The 22,544-nt window shown below is 60.9% G+C and overlaps 3 protein-coding genes across 8 annotated transcripts; 2 read left to right on the top strand and 1 right to left on the bottom strand.

Moving 5' to 3' along the window:
* Window positions 1,220-13,552, top strand: NEURL4 (neuralized E3 ubiquitin protein ligase 4). The gene is given in 30 exon segments (XM_021067813.1): window positions 1,220-1,483; window positions 2,380-2,776; window positions 2,779-2,823; window positions 3,045-3,110; window positions 3,255-3,553; window positions 3,718-3,829; window positions 3,919-4,007; window positions 4,539-4,611; window positions 4,771-5,035; window positions 5,278-5,459; window positions 5,742-5,827; window positions 5,950-6,112; window positions 6,200-6,398; window positions 6,486-6,562; window positions 7,131-7,209; window positions 7,541-7,710; window positions 7,805-7,936; window positions 8,306-8,451; window positions 8,562-8,786; window positions 8,897-8,995; window positions 9,079-9,240; window positions 9,436-9,600; window positions 10,133-10,291; window positions 10,669-10,848; window positions 10,989-11,076; window positions 11,169-11,276; window positions 11,413-11,557; window positions 11,706-11,818; window positions 11,899-12,064; window positions 12,890-13,552. Coding segments are annotated over 30 exon segments (4,659 nt in total). The 3' UTR covers window positions 13,095-13,552.
* Window positions 13,735-16,509, top strand: GPS2 (G protein pathway suppressor 2). Of its 2 annotated transcripts, none has more exons than XM_003131934.4 (11): window positions 13,735-13,845; window positions 14,032-14,194; window positions 14,567-14,676; window positions 14,754-14,866; window positions 15,002-15,081; window positions 15,169-15,251; window positions 15,427-15,580; window positions 15,688-15,777; window positions 15,884-15,963; window positions 16,050-16,145; window positions 16,319-16,509. In XM_003131934.4, the coding sequence occupies exons 2-11, from the start codon at window positions 14,101-14,103 to the stop codon at window positions 16,400-16,402; spliced, it is 984 nt and encodes a 327-aa protein (XP_003131982.1). In that variant the 5' UTR covers window positions 13,735-13,845; window positions 14,032-14,100; the 3' UTR covers window positions 16,403-16,509. The 2 variants fall into 2 exon arrangements, with proteins under 2 accessions (XP_003131982.1, XP_020923473.1); XM_021067814.1 differs by having other exon boundaries at window positions 13,838-13,954; window positions 16,319-16,506.
* On the bottom strand, window positions 16,692-22,338 carry EIF5A (eukaryotic translation initiation factor 5A). Of its 5 annotated transcripts, XM_003131931.4 has the most exons (7): window positions 21,739-21,878; window positions 21,327-21,496; window positions 19,274-19,459; window positions 18,028-18,132; window positions 17,696-17,827; window positions 17,531-17,604; window positions 16,692-17,347 (listed from the first exon to the last, which is right to left on the bottom strand). In XM_003131931.4, the coding sequence occupies exons 3-6, from the start codon at window positions 19,436-19,438 to the stop codon at window positions 17,542-17,544; spliced, it is 465 nt and encodes a 154-aa protein (XP_003131979.1). In that variant the 5' UTR covers window positions 19,439-19,459; window positions 21,327-21,496; window positions 21,739-21,878; the 3' UTR covers window positions 16,692-17,347; window positions 17,531-17,541. The 5 variants fall into 5 exon arrangements, with proteins under 5 accessions (XP_003131979.1, XP_020923476.1, XP_013843405.1 ...); XM_021067817.1 differs by lacking the exons at window positions 21,327-21,496; window positions 21,739-21,878 and adding an exon at window positions 22,279-22,338; XM_013987951.2 differs by lacking the exon at window positions 21,327-21,496 and having other exon boundaries at window positions 21,739-22,010.

Here is a 22,544-nt window from a genome sequence, read left to right as displayed (position 1 = left end):
CTTTCTTTGTCTCCGGGATTTGTTCCCGCCCTTCTCCCTCATCACCGCCCTCATCCGAATTAACCAATCATAGCCAGGGGTCCTGGTCATGGGGCGAGAAACCTAATTGTGATGTCACAGCCCTCCAACCTTAGCTTGAGCTTTGGGAGAGTTGAGCTGGGGGCTTAAATAGCTTTGGTGGGGAGGGTCTTCAGGAACCGTCAGGGCCACTGCTTTAAACTGCCTGCCGGGATTCCTTTGGACTCTACTCCTGGATTAAAAAAAAAAAAAAAAAAAGAAATCTAAGTTTGGGAGTTCCCCTTGTGGCACAGAGGAAATGAAACCGGCCTAGGATCCATGAGGACACCCGTTCGATCCCTGGCCTCGCTCAGTGGGCTAAGGGTCCGGCATTGCCATGAGCTGTGGTGTAGGTCACAGAGGCGGCTCCGATCCCCTGCTGCTGTGGTTGTGGTGCAGGGCGGCAGCTGCAGCTCTGATTGGACCCGGAGCCTAGTCCGGGAACTTCCATATGCCTCAGGTGCCGGCCCTAAAGAGCAAAAAAATAAAATCTAAGTTTAGTTGGACTGCGTTCAAGATGGGTTCGACTAGAAACACCTGCGAGCCTTTTATCCCTCAAAAGCCGGCCCGCTCTGCCGCTCACAAGAGTTGTGATACAAAGCGGAGGAACCGCGACACTGTCGGGAGACACATCCGGTCTCAGGGCGTGGATAGCAAGAGATTTTTTATTATAAAGCCACTGGTTGCCCTGGTCTGATTCCTCAGCCCCGGGTCACACAACTTCGTAGCTACGGCGTGAAGGAAAGACACCTCCTCTGGCCATAAAACGAATACTTCAAGGTGTTGGCTGCCTCGACGAAGGCGGGGTCGTCGGTGCCGCTGTCGCAAAGCTGAACGTGTTTGGGCTCCACCCCCCCGTCGTAAAGTTGCCTGGGGCAGTCGTTTCTCCCACTGTCGCAAAGCCCCCTGCCGGTCTTCACCCGTCTCGGAGCGACTCCGTCACCTCGCCCGTGCCGTAAAGCAAACCTGCCCGACCCCGTCGTCCTTTCTGCTCCCACCGTGGTAGTCCTTAGTTCCCCAGCCCGGGATGCTTCATTGCCCGGCAGTGCCGTAAAGCATATCTGGCCCCAGCCCCCGGTCCTATTCCCTCAGGGTGTCTGTGCACAGCGGTTGCCACGGTGCCGCCAAGCGCGGCTGTCGCGCGGCCCCGGTGTCAGCGGCGATGGCGGCGGGGTCGGGTGGGAGTGGGGGCTCTGGGGGAGGCCCCGGGCCGGGGCCGGGTGGGGGTGGGGGCCCCGGCGGGAGCGGCTCAGGACCGGGGTCTGCCGGGGAGCTGCACCCGCGCACCGGGCGCTTGGTGAGCCTGTCGGCCTGTGGGCGTACAGCGCGGCGGCAGCAGCCGGGCCAGGAGTTTAACCACGGGCTGGTGTTGAGCCGGGAACCCTTGCGCGATGGACGCGTCTTCACGGTCCGCATCGACCGCAAGGTGCGGAGCAGGGGCCGCGGAACCGAGATATGGAGGGTGATGGGAGGGGACCAGAGGGAGATGAGGGAGGGCAGTCTTGGTAGCCCACATCGCCGGGTACCGAGAGGGAACCGACGGGCAGGACACCAGGTGATGGCAGGAAGGGAGCATGAAGCAGAATCATGTCTCAAGGAGAAGCAGACAAGGAAAGCTTGAATTCCCTCAAGATCCTGGAGCAGGGAAGGGACACGGGCCCCCCTCACTATAGCAACTAGGGAACAGACCTCCTGAAAAATTTGTGGGAGACGGAGGAGGGAGAGATGTCAGAGATGTAGGTAGCAAGGAAAGAACATCCACTGAAGGACAGACTCACCAATTGGGCCAGAAAGATGGTTGAGGACACTCAGGGAGAAGGAGGTGTGTGTGCATGTGTCTGATGTGGTGAAGGGCCAGGCGCACAGAGGCAGATTTGGGAAGAGAGGGAATTTGAGTGCAACCAGAGCCTCGGAGAGAATTAGGTCGGGAGGGAGAGCGTTATACACGAGAGCAAGGAGTGTGGGCATGGAGAGCTATGATTTGGTAGTTGAGAGGCCACAGAGACCAGGGAAGTTAGAGGGAGCAGCAGGCGGGAGCCAGGGTATTTAGCTGGCATGGTGGGGAAAGGCATGATGTCCTAGAGGACAGAGCAGAGTTGCTAGGGGACAGTGGGTTGAACAGTCCCCTGAGACCAGAGTCCAGAAAATTATTTGTGGGACTGGATCTCTGGGTGGTGATGCCTGTTGTCCTAAGAGAGAAAAGCCGGTTAGCTTGGCTGAGAGGTGGAGGGGGGCACAGTGGTCTGTGAAGTGTGGTTTCCTAGTGGTGGGAGACACCCATTCCTGGCCCATCCTGAGCCTCTGTCCACCACCCCATCACAGGTCAACTCCTGGAGTGGCTCCATTGAGATTGGGGTGACGGCACTGGACCCCAGTGTGCTGGACTTCCCAAGCAGCGCCACGGGGCTGAAGGGGGGCTCGTGGGTAGTGTCAGGCTGCTCGGTGCTGAGGGATGGACGTTCTGTGCTGGAGGAGTATGGGCAGGACCTGGACCAGCTTGGCGAAGGGGACCGTGTGGGCGTGGAGCGCACGGTTGCCGGGGAGCTGCGGCTCTGGGTGAACGGGCGGGATTGCGGTGTGGCCGCCACGGGCCTGCCCGCTCGTGTCTGGGCCGTCGTGGATCTTTACGGCAAGTGCACCCAGATCACCGTGCTTCCCCCTGAACCAGGCTTCAGCCCCCCCACTCCCATCCCCACACCTCCCCTCGAGCCCTCCGCCCCCCTGAAGATTCTGCCTTGGCTGAACAGGGGACCTCTGGGGATGAAGGTGAGAACACAGCTAGGGCAGAGGTGGAGGGGCGGGGCAGAGGGATTGGCTGAAGGCGTGGGGGAGATGTAGTGACAGGCGAGGCTGGGTTGTGGGCAGGGCCACTCAGGCCCCTGAGTCTGCTGAAGGGGAGAGCAGGGGCTAGAGGAGGGGTCTCCAGGCTGTGGGCCCTGCGGCAGGGGCTAAACCCTTATTCCCCTCCCACCCCGCCTGGTCCCCAGCCTTCATGGTATCCCCAGCGCAGGCCCGGCCGGAGACGTTTCCCAACAGCCTTGAGTCGCATAATGGTGAGGGCTCCGGGGAGGCCCTGGGAAGGGGAGCGGGCAGTGAGGTGGACAGGGAGGGACCTCAGGAGAGGGGCAGGGACAGCACAGCGAGCCCGAGGGGGAGGAGCCTCATCGCTGCTTCCTTTCTCCCTCTCGCTGCCATAGACTTTGCCAACATGGAGCTCTCGGAGGTGGTGAGCAATGCCATCCTGTCTGCCTACAACGGGGGGCTCCTGAACGTGAACCTGAGCTCCCCACCAGCAGGGGAGGCCCCAGGGCCTAGTGGTGCTGCCACCTCGCCCATCCTCACTTCCAACGATGCCCTGCTTTTTCATGAGAAGTGTGGAACCCTCATCAAACTCAGCAACAATAATAAGACGGCGGAGCGCCGCCGGCCCCTGGATGAATTCAACAATGGGGTCGTCATGACCAACCGCCCACTCCGGGACAACGAGATGTTTGAGGTGTGCAGATCCCGCGGTCTGGCGTCTGGCTGACACCTTGCCCTCTGGGAGCCAGACACGGGGCTCCATTCTGGATGCTAGAGGCGGAGAGGTGGGGACAGCCTGGGGACGAGCCCAGGGCTGGGGGCCCTTTCTCTGCACTAACATTCCCCCCCCCTCCCCAGATCCGCATTGACAAGCTTGTAGATAAGTGGTCGGGCTCCATTGAGATTGGTGTCACTACCCACAACCCCAACAATTTGGAGTACCCAGCCACCATGACCAACCTGCAGTCAGGTACTGGCCCCTGGCAGGGTGGGGGCATGGCCAGTGGTGGCCGAGGTAAAGGGCGCCTGTCCCCTAATCAGGGTGTCCGCTTGCCCCAGGCACCATCATGATGAGCGGCTGCGGGATCCTGACCAACGGCAAGGGCACCCGCCGGGAGTACTGTGAATTCAGTCTGGATGAGCTGCAGGTGAGGGCGGGATCCAGCGCGTGGGCCACTCTCCGGGGCACCCTGGTGCCGTGCGTCCCGGATGGGCACCACGTTCTCTGACCTGGAGCAAGACCTTTTATCTTTTGCCCGAAGCTTCCTTCCGCAGAGGCAGGGTTGCCCAGCACTTAGGCACTCAGATTTTGGAGTCAGATGGGTTCAATTCCCCTTTCCCTTCGGCCTTTTGTGCTAGTGATCTGAGCCAAGAAGCTTTTCTTCCCTGGTAGTCTTTCCTTGTTAATGTCTAAAAACGAGCCAGTTAGTGGCATCTGGTGAGTCGTCATGAGGGTTAACAAGCTGGTGGTCAGAAGCTGGTTTAACACAGCGCCTGACTTGTGTCGAGCATTCGGAGCGGCCTGAGACTCGTGGGAGCCTTGCGGAACGGTTCCCCTGCCGCAGGGCGTGCTGGGGGGAAGGCTCTGGGACCCCTCTGTTCGCGTGGTCTCCATCCGGTTCGAGTCTGGAGCTCGACTGGGAATGGATTCCAGGCTGTTCTTTTTCTGCTTTGACTAGGAGGGCGACCACATCGGTCTCACGAGGAAGTCCAACTCTGCCCTCCACTTTTTCATTAACGGCATCGATCAGGGTGAGGGGCCGCCGGGCCGGGGCTTTCAGGGGCAGGGGCTGGCCCGGAGGGGGCGGGGGTCCGTGTCTCATCCTCTTGGCTGTTCCATACTCATCTCTCTCTGTCATTCTTCCCCCTCACCCCCCTTCCCTGCTTTGCCTGCACCTCCCGCCCCTGCAGGCGTGGCCACGCCGCTGACGCCCCCGGTGGTGTATGGCGTGGTGGACTTGTATGGGATGGCGGTGAAGGTGACCATCGTCCACAATAACAACCACAGTGACCGCCTCCGCCGGAACAACGCCATCCTGCGGGCGCTGTCCCCCGAGGGGGCCCTCCGCCGCGCTGCTCCTGCCGCCCAGGCAGAGCCCGAGCGCCTGCTCTTCCACCCCAACTGTGGGCAGAAGGCAGCCATCACCCACGAGGGACGTACCGCCCTGAGGCCCCAGTAAGGCCCGCGGGGCTGGGGAGAGGCCTGCGAAGGGGCTCTCGTGGGATTGGGGGCGGGGACGTGGGGGGCAGGGGGAGTCGAGCGTGGGACCTCCTGGCTGGAGAAGGGGTGCCTCCTGGAGTGCAGCGTGTAGCTGGTTGACTTGGGCAGCGGGTGTCGGGCAGGCATCGCTGGCCTAAGCTCTGGCCCGCTCGGTGTGTGTGCCTTGAGAGCTGAGGCCCCTTTTGCGATGCCCTCAGTGCCACCGACGACTTCAACCACGGCGTGGTGCTGAGCAGCCGGGCCCTGCGGGACGGGGAGGTGTTCCAGGTTCGCATCGACAAGATGGTGGACAAGTGGGCTGGCTCCATCGAGATCGGCGTCACCACCCACAACCCCGCCTACCTCCAGCTGCCCTCCACCATGACCAACCTGCGCTCTGGTAAGCGCCCGAGAAGGGCAGGGCCGGGAGAAGGTCCTAGGGAGGAAGCCGTCCCCAGAGCCCGCCACCTGGCCCACCTGTGCCGACTCGTTCACTGGCTGAGCAGGGCCACCTGGCCAGGGCCTCTGGCTGGCTGGGGACCTGCAGAGTTTCCTTGCCCTGCTCTGGGAAGCAGGCAGAGGCAGGCTGGGCCGATGACTGGGGAGTAATGTGGGGACCGCTGTGCAAAGGAGAGGAGCTCTGGCTTCCCCCTCATGCCCTCGGCCCTCCTTGTCCCCCCAGGGACCTGGATGATGACCGGGAACGGGGTCATGCACAACGGGACGACCATCTTGGACGAGTACGGGCACAACCTGGACCGGCTCAAGGTGGGACAGTGGGGGCACCGCCGGGTCTCGGCCGCGGGGAGGCAGGCAAGGCGGGGCTGCCGTGGGACCAGCCTAGGCAGGAGCTCCGCCTGACTCCTCACTCCAGCCCCCCTTCTTCCAAGGCAGGGGACACGGTGGGCGTGGTGCGACGGGAGGACGGGACTCTCCACTTCTTCGTCAATGGCATGACTCAGGGCCCCGCCGCCTGGAACGTGCCTCCGGGTGTCTATGCCGTGGTCGATCTCTACGGCCAGGCGGCCCAGGCCACCATTGTGGACGACGTGGGTGAGGGCCGGGCGGGGCAGGGCCTGGGGCGGCCTTGGGAGGCCTCAGAGGCAGCTGTAGGCCTTACTGGTGACTCCGCTCTTGCAGAGGTGCCCCCGGTCCCTGAGCCTCTCCCCGAGGGGAACAACCAGGCATCTCCAAGCTCCCCATCGTCAGGGGCCGGGGGCTCCGACCTCCGCTTCCACCAGCTGCACGGCAGCAACGCAGTCATCACCAACGGGGGCCGCACCGCGCTCCGCCACAACTGCCGCAGTGAGTTCAACGACGCCATCGTCATCTCCAACCGGTCAGTGTCTGGACTTTCGTGTCCCCACCTTCCCACTGTCCAGTGTCAGCCGCCCAGGTAGAGCCTGATGGCCTCTCGCCCTGGCAGGGCCCTGAGGGATGGAGAGCTGTTTGAAATTGTCATTCAGAAGATGGTGGATCGCTGGTCAGGCTCCATCGAGGCTGGTGAGGAGCCCTTCAGAGAGAGAGAGAGAGAGAGAGAGAGAGTGTGTGTGTGTGTGTGTGTGTGTGGTGTGTGATCGCTGATCAGGCTCCATCGAGGCTGGTGAGGAGAGAGAGAGAGAGAGAGAGAGAGAGAGGGTGTGGTGTGGTGGGGGGGTGGTGGGGGGGGGGGGGGGGGGTGTGTGGGTGGTGTGGTGGGAGCTGGTCAGGATAGAGGTGAGGAGAGAGAGAGAGAGAGAGAGTGTGTGTGTGTGTGTGTGTGTGTGTGTGTGTGTGAGTGTGTGATCGGCTGATCAAGGGTTTTTTCTTCCATCGAGGCTGGTGAGGAGCCCTTCAGAGAGGAGAGGTGTGTGTGTGTGTGTGGTGTGTGTGTGTGGTGGTGTGGAGTTGTGTGTGTGTGTGTGTGTGTGTGTGTGATCGCTGATCAGGCTCCATTGAGGCTGGTGAGGAGCCCTTCAGAGTGTGTGTGTGTGTGTGTGTGTGTGTTTGTGCACGTGCACACACTCCCTCGGGGCGGTCCCGGCTGCCTGAGGCTGGGGCTCGGCGCCGACCTCCTCCTGGCTCCTTCCAGGAGTGACCGCTATTCGGCCGGAGGACCTCGAATTCCCCAACACCATGACGGACATCGACTATGACACGTGGATGCTGAGGTTGGGCTGCCTGCCTTGGGGACCAGCTGGGCAGGGCCGGGGTGAGGGAAGCAGGGTTCTGGGCCTGTGGTGGCCACAGATGAGGACAGGCCCAGGGGGTGTGGCTGCCCCTTCCCTTCAGTTGTGGGAAGCCCTCCCGCCAACTCTTCAGGTAGCTCCTGCTCTTCCCTGGGAGCTGCACCCTAGGCACAGAGGCGATGAGCTCGGGTCTCAGGCCCCAGATCGAGATCCCAGTGCCAGGCTCTGGAAGGTTCTGACAAGCAGAGTCTGGGCAGAGGCCTGGGTGGGGAGGAAGCCAGGAGGCTGACCTACCCCCTCTGTCTTCCCCCAGTGGCACAGCCATCATGCAGGACGGTAACACGATGCGCAACAACTACGGGTGTGACCTGGACGCGCTGGGCACGGGCGCGCGCATTGGCATGATGCGAACGGCCAAGGGCGACCTGCACTACTTCATCAACGGCCAGGACCAAGGCGCCGCCTGCTCAGGCTTGCCTCCCGGTAAAGGTGACGACGCTGTGGCTTTCGGCCTGCCGCCCTCGGCTCAGCCCACGCCAGCCTGTCAGGCTCCTGAACCGCTTCCTTCCCTACCCAGAGGTGTATGCAGTAGTGGACCTGTATGGCCAGTGCGTCCAAGTGTCCATCACCAATGCCACCGGCCCCATGGACAACAGCCTGGCGACCAGCAACAGCGCCACTGAGAAGTCATTCCCCCTGCACTCCCCAGGTTCAGCCGCCAGGGAGGGAGGGCGGGCCCGAGAGATAGAGCTTCCAGGTCAGGGGAGCCGTTCAGACAGGCTGGCCGCAGCAGCCGCCCGAGGACGCGGGGAAGGGAGGGAGCGGCCCTGGGGGCCAGCAGGCACGAGGGGTGGAGTGACACACGGCCTGGATGCTCTCCTGCCACCCAGGGGCCGGGACACCGTAGCTGGGCATACGGCAGGTTGGGGCCTGAGGCTTGCGGGGGAGACAGGGGTGTCGGAGGCCCTGAGGGAGTACCGCAGGTGGGGCCTTTCTGTCAGCTTCCTGCTTCGCCCGCGTCGTGTCCGAAGCTGGCTGCCCTCACCCTCGCCCTTCCTCTCGTGCCCTCTTCCCGCAGTGGCTGGCGTGGCTCACCGATTCCACAGCACCTGCGGCAAGAACATTACTCTGGAGGAAGACGGCACCCGGGCGGTGCGTGCGGCTGGCTACGCCCACGGCCTCGTCTTCAGCACCAAGGAGCTCAAGACCGAGGAGGTCTTTGAGGTGGGCAGTGGAGACGTGGCCGAGGCGGCTGCGGACCGTGCCAGCGGGGCCAAACGGCCCCCCACCCCGCTGCCCCCGCGAGCGCAGCTGAGCGCGTCTCTCCGTCCCAGGTGAAGGTGGAGGAGCTGGATGAGAAGTGGGCAGGCTCCCTCCGGCTCGGGCTGACCACACTGGTGCCTGGGGACATGGGGCCCGGAGCGGGCGGGGGCCCGGGGCTGCCACCCTCCCTGCCCGAGCTCCGGACGAAAACCACCTGGATGGTGTCCAGCTGTGAAGTGAGGCGCGACGGGCAGCTCCAGAGGATGAACTACGGCCGGAACCTCGAGAGGCTGGGGGTGAAGCAGCGGACGCTCGGGGCAGGGCTGGGCTTGGGAGCGGGGGTGGGGGGGTGGGAGGGGGGGAAGAGGCGGGCTGAGCCCCTGTCCTTGCGTCACCTGGCTCCTAGGTGGGGAGCCGCGTGGGCCTTCGCCGGGGCGCAGATGACACGATGCACATCCTGGTGGATGGAGAGGATATGGGGCCCGCAGCCACCGGCATTGCCAAGGTAGCCCCAGAACCTTCATTGGGGCTGGGAGGGGGGTTGCGGCCCTCCCCTGGTCTCTGACCCCCGGGTCTGTGTGCCCCCAGAACGTGTGGGCCGTGTTGGATCTCTACGGGCCAGTGCGGAGTGTGTCTATTGTCAGCTCCACCAGGCTGGACGAACCAGAGGGCACCCAGCCGCCTTCCCCCAGCTCGGACACCGGCAGTGAGGGCGAAGAGGAAGACGAGGGCGAGGAGCATGGCCCGGAAGTAAGAGGCAGCAGCAGGGCCAACTGGGCCCAGGGACGGGCAGTTGGTGGGCCGTGGGCCACCAGGTTGTCTTCGGGTTCTCTGATCCAGTCCTGGCTGGGCAGAGGCTTATTCACAGGCTCTGCGTAAACTCCATTGGGGCGGCTCATGCTTCGCATCAGCGACCCTAGCAGCTCACTTTCTCTTCTACACCAGGGCCAGGAGCAAGTGGCCGTTATGCCCACGGCCCTGGAGTTCCTGGAGAACCACGGGAAGAATATCCTCTTGTCCAACGGGAACCGCACAGCTACCCGAGTGGCCAGCTACAATCAGGGCATCGTGGTCGTCAACCAGCCCCTGGTGCCCCAGCTGCTGGTCCAGGTGGGCCTCCCCTCCCTATCCCCAGCTCCACTTGCTTGGGGGAGCTCAGGGCCAAGCCTTCCTGGACAAAGGCTTTTCCAGGTTGAGGACAAAGTGGCAAGCACGCCCCTTGGATGAGCCTCCTGAGATTTCTGTTCCTGCCCAGAGGTGGGAATCCTAAGATCAGCTTCTGGGAGGTGCCCACCTGGGGGCTTTGGTGAGGGAAGCAATAGGGAGGGGCTGGGGGAGGCCAGGGAGGTTTGGGATCCTGAGTGTGGCAGGGGCCGCAGCCTGCAGGATGTCAGAGTTAGGCCGGGGCAGGAGCCTCAGGGATAGGAATCCTTTCGGGGCTAACAGCAAGACCAAGGCTGAAAAAGGGAGGGCCACAACTGAAACGGCAGCTTCCTGTCCCTCCAGGCTTCAGGAAGGGCACATCCCAGGCCTGCCCTTGGGGTGCCACCTTCCCTCGCTGGCTGCGGGGAGGAGCTTGCTCTGCTGGGGGCGTGGCCTCTTCCCGGAGGCCGAGATTGGGGAGTAGTTGCCTTCTCCTCAGGTCCGGATAGACTTCTTGAACCGGCAGTGGACGTCTTCCCTTGTCCTGGGAGTCATCACCTGCCCGCCGGAGAGGCTCAACTTCCCTGCTTCTGCCTGTGCCCTCAAACGGGCAGCCTGGCTGCTGCGGGGCCGTGGCGTCTTCCACAACGGTCTCAAGGTGGGTAGGGAACAGAGAGACGGGGAAGAGCCAGGCCTCTGAGGAGGGAGGGTCTGGCCGGAAGGGAGAAGGGGGGGCCCTTCGCCCTGGAGGTGGGGCCACAGGTATAAAGGGGGCCCTGCAGCGGGTGGGGGAGGGGTGAGCATCAAGGCCTGGACGGGTTCGGACTCCCCCGTGCCCTGTGTCCCTTCCCCGGAGCGCGTTGCAGGGGGAAGGGGAGATGGGCTCTAGGAGACCGGAGCAGGGGAAGAGACTGGATGGTGGGCACATGTGGAGGCAAAGCCCCGGAGCTGGCGACCCCAAGTTGAGTGAAGGGCAGGGGTGGCTGCTGCCCTATGAGTCTGATCTCTGGGCAGACAGTAGTTGTCTCCTCCCAGATCTGTGAAAAGTTTGGGCCCAATCTGGACACGTGTCCTGAAGGCACCATCCTGGGACTCCGGCTCGACGGCTCTGGAGGGCTCCATCTCCACATCAATGGGCTGGACCAGGGCGTGGCTGTGCCAGACGTGCCCCAGCCCTGCCACGCGCTCGTGGACCTCTACGGGCAGTGCGAGCAGGTTCGTGGCAGCGCAGGCAAGGAGGAGCGGTGCCTGGAAGGCCGGATTGGCTGAGGAAGGGGACGTCTGTGTTCACGAAGGGGGGTCAGCCGGCGCGGGGGGCTGGTCAGAGCCTAGCTGACCACCGCTCTCTCCTGCAGGTGACAATCGTGAGCCCTGAACCAGGGGCTGCCAGTGGAAAGAGTACTGGAACCCAGGGGGACATGGAGAAAGCGGACATGGTGGATGGTGAGCCAGCCCACGGGTCCGGGATCCCACCTCACCCCGCCTCGTACTTCGGGCCCCAGCTCCTGTGACCTCTGCCCGCTCTGCTCCCGCAGGTATCAAGGAGAGCGTGTGCTGGGGTCCACCACCCACTGCCAGCCCCCTTAAGAGCTGCGAGTACCACGCCCTTTGCTCCCGTTTCCAGGAACTGCTGCTGCTTCCTGGTGAGTCCCCGTCTCCCTGAACTGCCTCATGCCCAGCCCGGCCCAGAGCCAGGGTCCCAGAGACCAGCAAAGAGGCCGTGTGCCTGAGACCTAGGGCGGGAGCCGAGCCACAAAGTGGGCCACTCACTCTCCACAGAGGATTACTTCCTGCCCCCGCCAAAGCGTAGCCTGTGCTACTGTGAGTCTTGCCGCAAGCTTCGAGGGGACGAGGCCCACAGGCGCCGCGGGGAGCCCCCCCGGGAATACGCTCTGCCCTTCGGCTGGTGCAGGTTCAACCTCAGGTACACATGGGACAGGGTCGTGCATCTCCCTCACGGTCCCCTGCCCCCTTGAGAAACGAAGGTCCCAGGAGGGTGTCTTCTTGCTTGGGGGATGACCCTGTGGAGACAGGGACCTTTGCCCCATCTGCCCTCTCTGTCCCCCTCCTAGGGTGAATCCCCGCCTGGAGGCTGGGACACTAACCAAGAAGTGGCACATGGCGTATCACGGGAGCAACGTGGCAGCCGTGCGGAGGGTGCTAGACCGGGGGGAGCTGGGAGCAGGTACCACGGTGCCAGCAGAGGCGGGGCAGGCCGGGCGGGTGGGCCATGGGCGGGCTGCCCTTACCCCGCTCTCTTCACAGGTACCGCTTCCATCCTGAGCTGCCGGCCCTTGAAGGGAGAGCCTGGGGGAGGCTTTGAGGAGCCTGGTGAGAACTGCGCGCCTCCCCGAGAGGAGCAGCCCCCTCCAGTGCTGCTTTCCCCCTCCCTCCAATATGCCGGGGCCGAGACCCTGGCATCCAAAGTGCAGTGAGTACCTGGGAGGGGCCCAGGGCTGCTCAGATCTGGTGTTACCCTCCTTCCCAGCCCATCTCCACCCAGCCCTCACACAGTCTTTGAACAAAGACCTCTTACTTGGTCCTATCACACAGAACAAAAAAGGGAACCCTAGCCACGTGGAACTTCTGCCCTCTCTTGCTCTGGAGTGTTTGTGCCTAATGAGTGTTTAGTAGTTAGTATCTTTGAAGGTGACATGTAAATACTATGGAAACAAAATGTAGAGTGGAGTGAGGTGGATCAGAAGCGTGGCAGGACCCGGCCTATGAAATAGGGTAGTGGCGGCAGACGTCATTAAGAAGGTGGGATTTGGAGTTCCCGTCGTGACTCAGTGGTTAATGAATCCGACTAGGAACCGTGAGGTTTCGGGTTCCATCCCTGGCCTTGCTCAGTGGGTTAAGGATCCGGCGTTGCCGTGAGCTGTGGTGTAGGTTGCAGATGTGGCTCGGATCCCACTTGCTGTGGCTCTGGCGTAGGCCGGTGGCTACAGCTCTAATTAGACCCCTAGCCTGGGAATCTCCTTATGCCATGGGAACGGGCCTAAAAAAAGAAGAAGGTGGGATTTGAGCAAAGGCCTGGAGAGGGGAGGGGAGGGAGCGAGGGGAGCGGGCATGGGAGGAAGACCCTTGGGAGGAAAGGGCGGAGCCAAGTCCCAGTAAGGAGGGGCTGATGCCTGGCAACAGCAAGGCCAGCTGCTCAGGCTCGCGGTCACCGTCAGGGCGGTGGTTGCAGCCAGCAAGAGCGAGGGGTACTGGGAGCAGAGGCCTCACTGTCCCGTTTCTGCTTCTTGCCTGCCAGATTCCGGGACCCCAAATCCCAGCGGACGCACCAGGCCCAGGTGGCGTTCCAGGTGTGCGTGCGCCCTGGCTCCTACACCCCCGGGCCCCCTTCTGCTGCCCTCAGAGAGCCTCCCGACCCTCACTTCAGCCCAGCTGAACTCGAGTGGGTGACCAAGGAGAAGGGGGCCACGCTCCTCTATGCCCTGCTGGTACGGGTGGAATGAGGGGTGACACCGCACTACGACAAGCACAGCAGGGCCTTGGGCCCGTGGACTCTGAGTGACGACTGCCTCCACCTCATTCCAGTGACGCGCGGCATGCACGGTGCTCAGCCTGGCAGATGCACAGGAGCATGTAGGCGGGCTCGCAGAGGAGCGCCCGGGGCCGGGACTGGACAGCCCCTCGAGGCGAGGGCGGCGAGGGGTCCGGCCGCCGGCCCTGGGGAACCCTCTCCATGCACTGATCTGGGGAGCGCGCCTCCCCGCCACTCCTCCCCCTACACTTAATTTATTTCCGTTTCTGTTCCTGGTTACTGTGAAGGCCAGAGGCGCCTCCCCGCGCCCCACACGAAGCTGCTTTTCCGGGCCGGGCGGGAGTGGGGAAGGCGGGCGCGGGTCGGGGCCTCTGTACAGTTGTTACTGACTCTGATTTCTAAGGAGCCAATAAACGCCGTCTCAGAGCAGCCGCCTTGGCCTCTCGCGCGCGCGCCTCTCGGTCCCCCCCGCCCCGACCCGGGAGGAGACCCGGCCCCGCCACGTCAGGGGCTCCGCCCTCGGGGTCGACGCCGGGCGGGGCGCAGCGGAGGCGTTTGGACGCCGCGGGCACCCGTCGCCCGCGCTTCCGCCTTCCCGCCCCGCCCCGCCGGCCCGCGAGCGCCGCGACAGCCTCGACTCCGGAAGGATTCGGCCCAGCGGCCGGATGTGACGCCACGGCCCAGGCGCTCGGGAGGCCGCGGAGAAAGCGACGAGAAGACGGGTAGGGAGGGGCCGGCGCCCGGGTAGCGGGCAGGGAGCGGGAGCGCCGAGGCCGAGACCCCCGCCCGCGCTCGCGGAGGAGCCGCGCTGTTAGGCCGGCCCGGCGGCAGGCACGTGACCGGGGCGGCGGGCGAGTGGCTTCCGCCCCGGCCTGGTCCGCTCCCTCTGAGCGCCCGCCTCCCCGCAGGCCCGGTCTGAGGTCTGGCAGCCAGTGACAGAGCCGGGCGTCCACGGCCCGAGCGCCCCCAGCAGCACCATGCCTGCGCTCCTGGAGCGCCCCAAGCTTTCCAACGCCATGGCCAGGGCGTTGCACCGGCACATCATGATGGAGCGGGAGCGCAAGCGGCAGGGTGAGCTGGGGCCAGAGCGGGAGGACGCACGGCCCGGGGCGCGCTGCTCTCCCGGGGCTGACCCCGACCTACGGGCAGACCCTGCGCGGCGGCCACAGCTAGAGGAGGGACCGATAGCCCCGACGTGGCGGGAGTCTGAGGCCAGATCTAAACTCCAGAACCGTGAGCTGGCAAGGACCTTGGAGAGCACCTAACAAACTTCCCTGTCCCCAGTGTCCTCTTGCAGTGGTGGGCAAACCTGTTTCTTTTAGAGGGAAAGAGTTCGTACCAAGTGTAGTGGGATACCAGTTTTTGCTGGCTTTCAATCGCTAACATTCTAATCTTTTAACCACTCTGCCACTTCCCCATTCTGCCTGACTCTGACTCTTCCAGAGGAAGAAGAGGTGGACAAGATGATGGAACAAAAGATGAAGGAAGAGCAGGAGAGAAGGAAAAAAAAGGAAATGGAAGAGAGAATGTCACTAGAGGAGACCAAGGAACAAGTAAGCAGTCCCTTGATCTCTCCCCAGCCCTTTCTGCCCTTGGCTCTCTTGCTTTCATCCCTCTCCTTCCTTCCCAGATCCTGAAGTTGCAGGAGAAGCTTTCGGCCCTCCAGGAAGAGAAGCACCAGCTTTTCCTGCAGCTCAAGAAAGTTTTACATGAGGAAGAAAAACGGAGGCGGAAGGAGCAGAGGTGAGATTGGGCAGCTAAAAATAAAATTGGGGCCCAAAGTCTAACTGGGATCAGGTAACAAGAGATCAAGTTTTTTGCGGGAGCGGAGAGGGGAAAAGGCTTGCCTTTGATCTGATGTGCCTGCCTCTTGTTCAGTGACCTGACCACTCTGACATCGGCAGCATACCAGCAAGGCCTGACTGTTCACACAGGAACTCACCTCCTCAGCATGCAGGGTGAGGATTAAAGAAACCACTTGTCAGATGGGCCTTCCTGGGGGTTGCAGCCTCTTCTTGCAGCATCACAAGCCCGTCTCCCTCTAGGGAGCCCCGGAGGACACAATCGGCCAGGCACCCTCATGGCAGCTGACAGAGCCAAACAGATGTTCGGCCCCCAAGTGCTTACAGTAAGAGCAGGAGGACTGGGTATCTAGGCTGTCATTTACTCCCGCTACTTCCAGCCGGCCTCGCATCCTTACCCAACCAGCATTCAAGTCATGAGTGTGTTGGGGAAATGGGGCTTTCAGTCACTCAAGTTTTTGCTTCATGGAGTTTACAGTGGTTCTCGTCCTCCCTCCTTAGAACCGACACTACGTGGGCTCAGCAGCTGCTTTCGCAGGGACCCCGGAGCATGGGCAGTTCCAAGGCAGCCCCGGCGGCGCCTATGGGACTGCTCAGCCCCCACCTCACTATGGACCCACCCAGCCTGCCTATAGTCCTAGTCAGCAGCTCAGAGGTGAGCCTTGGGCAAAGGGGAGGAGGGGCATTCCTCAAGGCTCTAAGGGAGGAGTGTTGTGAACAGGCTACCAGGAGGTCCTAATGGCTGTCTCCTGCCTTCCTCAGCACCTTCGGCATTTCCTGCAGTGCAGTACCTGTCTCAGCCACAGCCACAGCCCTATGCTGTGCACAGCCACTTTCAGCCCACCCAGACAGGTGATGGTAGACAGACACCACGCAGGGGCCCAGTTCCAGCGGTCCTCCTCCCTTCCTCTTCGCCTCCTTTCTCTACTCACCTCACACACCCTTCCTCCCCACCTAGGCTTCCTCCAGCCCGGTGGCGCCCTGTCCTTACAAAAGCAGATGGAACACGCTAACCAACAAACTGGCTTCTCTGACTCAGTGAGTAAAATCTTGGGAAGTCAGGGGAAGGGCTGCCCACACTAAGGGGAGCCCCAGGCTGCCTCAGCTGACTTTGTTCTCTGCAGTCCTCCCTACGCCCCATGCATCCCCAAGCTCTGCATCCAGCCCCTGGACTGCTTGCCTCACCCCAGCTCCCTGTGCAGATGCAACCAGCAGGAAAGGTAAGCCCACCAGAATGCCTACATCACCAAGTTGAAAAAAGGACTGGGTAGGACAGGTGGTCCCTGCCCCCCTTTTTCCCTCCTCCTCTGCCATGGCTGTCAGTCCCCTGCGGGAGTAGAAGGAAGGGGAAGGGCGCGCACTGACAAAGCCCTCCTCTCATTACTGCTGCCAGTCGGGCTTTGCAACCACCAGCCAGCCTGGCCCTCGGCTCCCCTTCATCCAGCACAGCCAGAACCCGCGATTCTACCACAAGTGACCATCAGAGTCTATCAACCTCGCTCCCAGCCCCTGCCCCCTACTGTGGGGGAGGATCCCTGGTGTGCCTCAGTCCCAGGCCAATAAAATCTACCTGCCACTGCCCCCGATGCTGCTACTGTCTGTGTTACCTCCCACTGGGCTGCCTGGGGTGGGGGTGGGGGTGGGAGTGGGCGGCAGGTCCGCAGGACGCAGGAATCACAGTGGGACAGCAGATTACCAATCACTTTCTCATTTCCACATTGACTTCCCGGTCAGCAAATACCATTTAATTCAAAGAAGCAGCTGAGTTGGGGGCTTCATATTAAACTTGTAGTTTTATTCAGGTTTGATTTTTAACAAATGTGTCGGGGAGAGAGCCCGCAGGAAAGGGTGAAGCCCATGGGGGGCAGGGCCCTCCCAGATGCCTGAGGAGGGGGCAGGTCCCCTCCCCTCTCCTCCTCTTCCCTCCCATCTAAAGGGACTTGGGGAGAGACATCAGCAGGGGAGGGGGCTGGTCCCCAGTCTGTTGGGGTGGTGCTTGGGATAAAGGGCTATGGGGGAGTAAGGGACCAGACCAGGGACGAGTGTGGGAAGGGCACAAGGACCATTTGCCAGAATCCACAGCTTTCTGATTCCAGGTTGAATTAAAAAAAAAAAAAAAAAAAAAAAAAGGAAGAAAGAAAAACTAAACCACAAGCAGCACCCACCCCCTCTCCCCCACCAGGGCTGTAGTGTGAGGGGAGAGGAGGAGGGCAGCTTCGCCAAGGCCATGGTTCGCTCACTCCTGGCCAAGGGAGCAGGGTGAAGGGCAGGGGCTCCCCGACAGATTGAGGGGGTAGGGAAACCAAAATAAAACGTCAAATAAGTCATGTAGGAGTCCAGCCAAGGGCCAAGCCAGAGCTGGGCCAGGCTGGGGGAAAGGGCCTCTGCAGGCTGAAGGATCACTGCTGCCACCACAGCCACCCTGAGTAGGAGAGAGAAACCAGGTGAGACAGGGCAAAACCTTCAAGGAGAAAAAGGGCAAGAGGGACAGGGCCATGCTGGGGGCAGAAAATAAGCCTTGAACCACCATGACCATGCTGAAAGCATCGCTTTGATGGAAATGACAAAGCGTGTGAAGGGGGCTTTGGGGCGGGGTCATGCTCACCTGGGAGCCAGTTATTTTGCCATGGCCTTGATTGCAACAGCTGCCTCCTCTGTCATGGCAGACAGCACCGTGATCTGAGGGAGCAGGGGGGACGGTCACAAGTCTGAGCTTGGGAAGCAGCACGGAGGAACAGAGCTGGGCACAAAACAAAGGGGGGCACCATACCAGGATCTCTTCTCCACAGTCGTACTTCTGCTCAATCTCCTTGCCGAGGTCTCCCTCAGGCAGACGAAGGTCCTCTCGCACCTCCCCGCTGTCTTGGAGCAGCGATAGATACCCATCCTGGATGCCAATCAGCTGAAGGCAGACAGGGAAGGAAGCTGAAGGGAGGCCCAGGTAGCTTGAGGATAAAGAATCTTGATGGGCAAACTCGGGTGGCAAACTGACACCAAATACCCTCTCCTGCCATCTCTCTGGCCCAAGCTCTTCTGATCAGTATGCATCTCCCTCCACCCACCCCCAACCACTACTCCATCTGCGCCCAACCATCTCCATACCTGGAAATCATTCCTTTTGATGTTGGGGACATCCATATTATGAGTTGACGGGCAGATATCTTCATATTTCTTCCCAGTAAAGATGTCAATACCAACCAGATGGACCTGTGTGTATGCATCACATCAGAGAGAAACCCAACCAGACTCTAGGATGGAGAAGATAAAGGCTCATCAAAGTTTCCCTGGCTGGTAAGGGAAGTCAGACTGAGTTGTCAGGGCAAAGATTAGGGAAGTTGGCAATGGAACCAATTAATTCAAAAAAGAAACACTAAAGCCCCTAAAAAGAGCTGAAGGCCAAAGACCACCATGACTGGAATTGACAGCACAAGGGAAGGTTTTAGGGCAGGCCTGGAGCAGTCAGTTACCTCAAGCTATCAAAACATGAATGAGGCCAAGGTCCTTGGGAAGCAGGAGGAATCCAGGTAAAAGTTAGAAGAGGTTTTTTGGACATCAACATAAAAGGCTGAGGACTTGCAAAATAAGCAAAGTAGAAGGAAAAAAAGTTCAGAAAACAGGAAGGAATGAGAAAGGAAGAGTCAAAAAGAAAAAGGACTTGGGGGACACCAGAAAGGACCACGCATTTAGGAAACAAGGAAACCTGAAAGAACAGTAAGTACAGAGGCATGATGGAAGCATTAGGGGATGACCCAGGATGAACAAATGCCAGGGCAACAGAAGTTGGAAAAACCTATTTAGGGAACAAACCACGAGGAATGGATGGGCCAGGTTCAACTTCTGAGAAAAAAAAAAAAAAGTACAAAGTTACAAGAAAAGCAGAAAGAATATCAGGACCCAAAGAAGCAGGAGGTGGCTCCAGCAGAGGGAGCAGCAATTCAGAAGCTCAGAGGTACACCGGAGCCCCTCCAGGGGAAGGGTGCGTTGTTAGGACTGCAGAGAGAAATCCTGGGCAAAGCAATGGAAACAGAGTTCCTACAAGGTCTCAAAGGAGAAAAAGGGAATCAGGAAAACAAGGACGGAGCACCTGAATAGCCAGAGCATACATAAAGGAGCTCGAAGAAAAGCTGGGAGATTCACACATCGATGGAGAAGAGGAGGGATTTCGAGGATGACAGGCCACAGGAGAGTAACCAAGGAAAAAGCTGAATGCTGGTGTGGCAGTTGAAAGGTGTTCCAGGCTAAGGGCTGAGCTCAGGAACTGGACAGTAATAAAAGAGCTAAAGAAGGTAGAGGGCCAGCACGGATGACAGCTTGTGGGAAAGGCAAAATGTGGAAGTGAAATTCTAACCTTGGCGTGGCCGTGCTTGCCAGTCTTGGAGGTAGACATCTCCACAATCTTACATGGCCGGCCTTTGAGCACCACAAAGCCATTCTTACGTAACGCTGAGCACTGCATCGGGAAGGTGGCTGAGGCCCCTGCATCTCCTGTCTCGAAGTCCAAATCATCTGCCATTTTAAGAGGCTTCGATTCCAACTAGAGTCAAGAAAAGAACTAGGGTCAGTAAGGACAGAGTTCACAGATCTCCAATCTATTCCACTCTACTCTGGAAACAGTACTTCATTCCTCCCCCTTTATTCCATTACCCGCATAGTATGGTACAAGCTCCTACGTTACATCCTGACGGGGATCAAAAATACCTCAGAACTAGTGTGTATATGCAGGCGGAAGATCAGCAGGATCCCCACAGCAAATGAAAGCTAAAGGGGCGGCTTGGGATAGGAGACCTCCAGGACGTTAGGATGCCAAATCTCTGAGATGGGCAAAGGCCTGCCTCCTAGTACGGGGAGGACTCAGGTGTAACTTGCCAGTGAAACCAACCACCCCTCTTCCCCACACAGAACCAGGGCTATAATTAGGTGAGCAGCTATGAGCCAGCAAAAGGGCGGGGCTAATGGAGGGGAGGGGGGTGGAGACCGGAGGACAGGGAGCCCCACCCGTCTCTGTTACACCCCCCCCACCCTATCCACACACGAGCCAGTCATTGGTACAGGAAACCACAAGGCCTCTTTGGGGGATTCCCGCCTCTCCAACATGCATTTGCAGATGCAGCCGAGGGGAAGAAAGTAAAGTTGTTTTCTAACAGATCTCCCTGCCAAACACCTCTGGTTTCCCAAAGGGAACCCAGGAACCCAGCCTCTTCGCGAGGGCCCTCCCACTTTTCCCAGGATGCATCAGTCCTGTCGGCTTTTCAGGCCGGGCCTGTACAGTCAGTAGAAAGTGGGGGAGTGAAGAGTGGTGAATGACAATAAAATGAAAGCAAAAGGCTGGTAGTAGTTAGAAAGTAGAATAAATTATACTAAGCTAGGAAAGTTATGGACTCTAAAGCCGGGAACTCCCAAATCAGACCCAACGAGAACGACAGTGACAAGGTGAAGAGCACCTATCACACAGAGTAACTCATCTGCCCAGGACTTTAAGCCGTTGTCGGCATGACCGAGAAGAGTTGGGCTCCCGTCCAACTGCTCTCAGTTTCCCCATTTCGTTGGCCTCCCAGCACGGAAGAGTGCCACTTACACCTGGCTGGCCACCTCGCTTCACAGGAGGATATGGGGGAAAAGCCCCAGGGGCCCATGAGGGGAGAGAACACTAACATATGCCCGCAGACGGCTCTCCGGAGTGATCAGGATCCGGGCCACGGGCTACTCGCACTCCTCAAAATTCCAAGCCCCCTTAAGCGCCCGCGAGGACTAGCTCTCCCCGCGCGGGGGGTTGCCGGCTCCCGCCCACCATGTGGCCGCCCGGGGCTTCCGGTGGCGGGGACCTGGGGGGAGGGGTCCCCGCGCTGCCATGCGGCCCCCGTCCACGTTCGGCCATGCGGCCTCCGACCCCGAGGGCAGGCTGCCGTGGGGGCACTTCCGGTGCTGCGGGCGCCCCCTCCTCAAAGGCCGCGCCAGGCCGGAGCCACGCCGCCTCCCCTCCCCTCGCTGGCCGCCAACCCCCCCACATGCCCTCTCACCGAATAGCCCCCTCCCCCACCTCACGTGGCCGCGCGGCTCCCGGTTCTAAACGGCCCAGGTACCCTTGCCCCGGCGGGCCGATCTGGTCCCCGGCCCTCGTCCCAGCGTGGCCGCCCGGCGGCCTCTCCCGCGTGGCGGCCTCGCGGCTCGCCGTCCCCCGCCCTGCGTCGCTCCAACGTCACCCGGCCAGCCCCAACCGTCACCCCGCGCGCCAACCGGGGCGCGCGCCCGAGCCTCTCCGCACCTCGCGCTGCTGCCCGACCGAACCCCGTGCGGCGGTGGCCGCCGCTCCCCTCTGCCCCCTCCCCGACACTCGCGCAGTTCCATCTCTACTCCCAGGCCCAAACCAAGGTTCCGCGCACGCGCGCCCTGCTCGCTCTCACCTCGCGCGAACGCACTGACTCGACCCCGTCCGCTCGCCGCGAGCCCAACCGCTGCCTCCGAGCCCGCTGCCGCCGCCGCCGCCGCCGCCGCCTCTACCGCCGCCGCCGCTGCTGCTGCACACGGGTCTTAGTACGCAGGCGCCGACTCCCCACTGACCAACCAAGCAGCCCTGTGACAGCCGCGCAAGCGTGCTACCTATCTCCTCCGCCCTCCACCCCCGCACTGCGCAAGCGCACAGACCCTCCCCGATCTCCACCCTCCCTCCTACCTACCCATCCAATGACGCGCATACGTGACCCCGCCCCTCACAAATCCTGAGCTCGTCCCACCGGTAGACAACGCGCAGGCGCACCCGGTTTTTTAAGCCCTTCCACCTCCTCTCCCCTCCCCGGGTTAGACCACCAGCTCTACCGGACAGTCCTTGCGCTTGCGCAGTAAGGAGCCCCGCACTCCACACCCTCTGAAGGAAACGCCTCGGCCTCAAAGCGCATGCGTGTTGGGAATCCTGACCGCCCCTTCCACCTCAGACGTCGTCTGTACGCCAGGCGTTGAAAAGACCACGCCACTGTATTGCTGGTTCTGTCTAGAACGCATGCGTCTTAGGAAACGCCCCACTTCGGCTTTAGCTGGTCTTAAAAGACTCACACGTTTCAGAAAACTTGTGCTGTGGGGTGGGCCCCTTGTCTCTGAGCCCATCCCCCACGGTTCCGCACATGCGCGGCAGAGCCCTTTCGATTCCAGCCGCCCTAGCGCGCTAGTGCTGGTCGGGTTACCACCCTTCTCAGCTTCACTTCTCTAAACTGCGCTTCTGCTCTGCCATAGAGTTTCGCGCGGGAAGATAGAGCGGTCCTGCCCTCAGCCACCATCTTGTTTAAAACCCTGGTCCGTGTTGGTCCCAGTAGTTTCCACAGAGGCCTTTCTACTTCTGATTCCTAAGATGTAGAGACTTACACGGTATTTCTCTTTTTCCTCCACCTAGTCTCCGCCGTCTCCAGAGCAGTCGTCTACAAGCAAACCTAGAAAAAGTTCACTGTAATGAAGAGTGGGGTATCAGATTTCACTGACGTTCTTTAAGTCCTAGGAGGTGTCCGCGAAGCCAGAAACATGCTCTCCCTCGGAATGAGTTTACCTGGCCCTCGTTCTAGGGAAAAAAGCTGCTGCTTTTCCTGAAAGGTTATAATCTTACCTCTCCAGTTCCAGGATTTTCAGCACTACCT

This window comes from Sus scrofa, chromosome 12 (assembly GCF_000003025.6).
Source record: "Sus scrofa isolate TJ Tabasco breed Duroc chromosome 12, Sscrofa11.1, whole genome shotgun sequence".
Taxonomy (NCBI): Eukaryota; Metazoa; Chordata; class Mammalia; order Artiodactyla; family Suidae; genus Sus; species Sus scrofa.
Note: the sequence above shows the minus strand (reverse complement) of the source record. Positions and strands in the feature narration are given on the sequence as shown.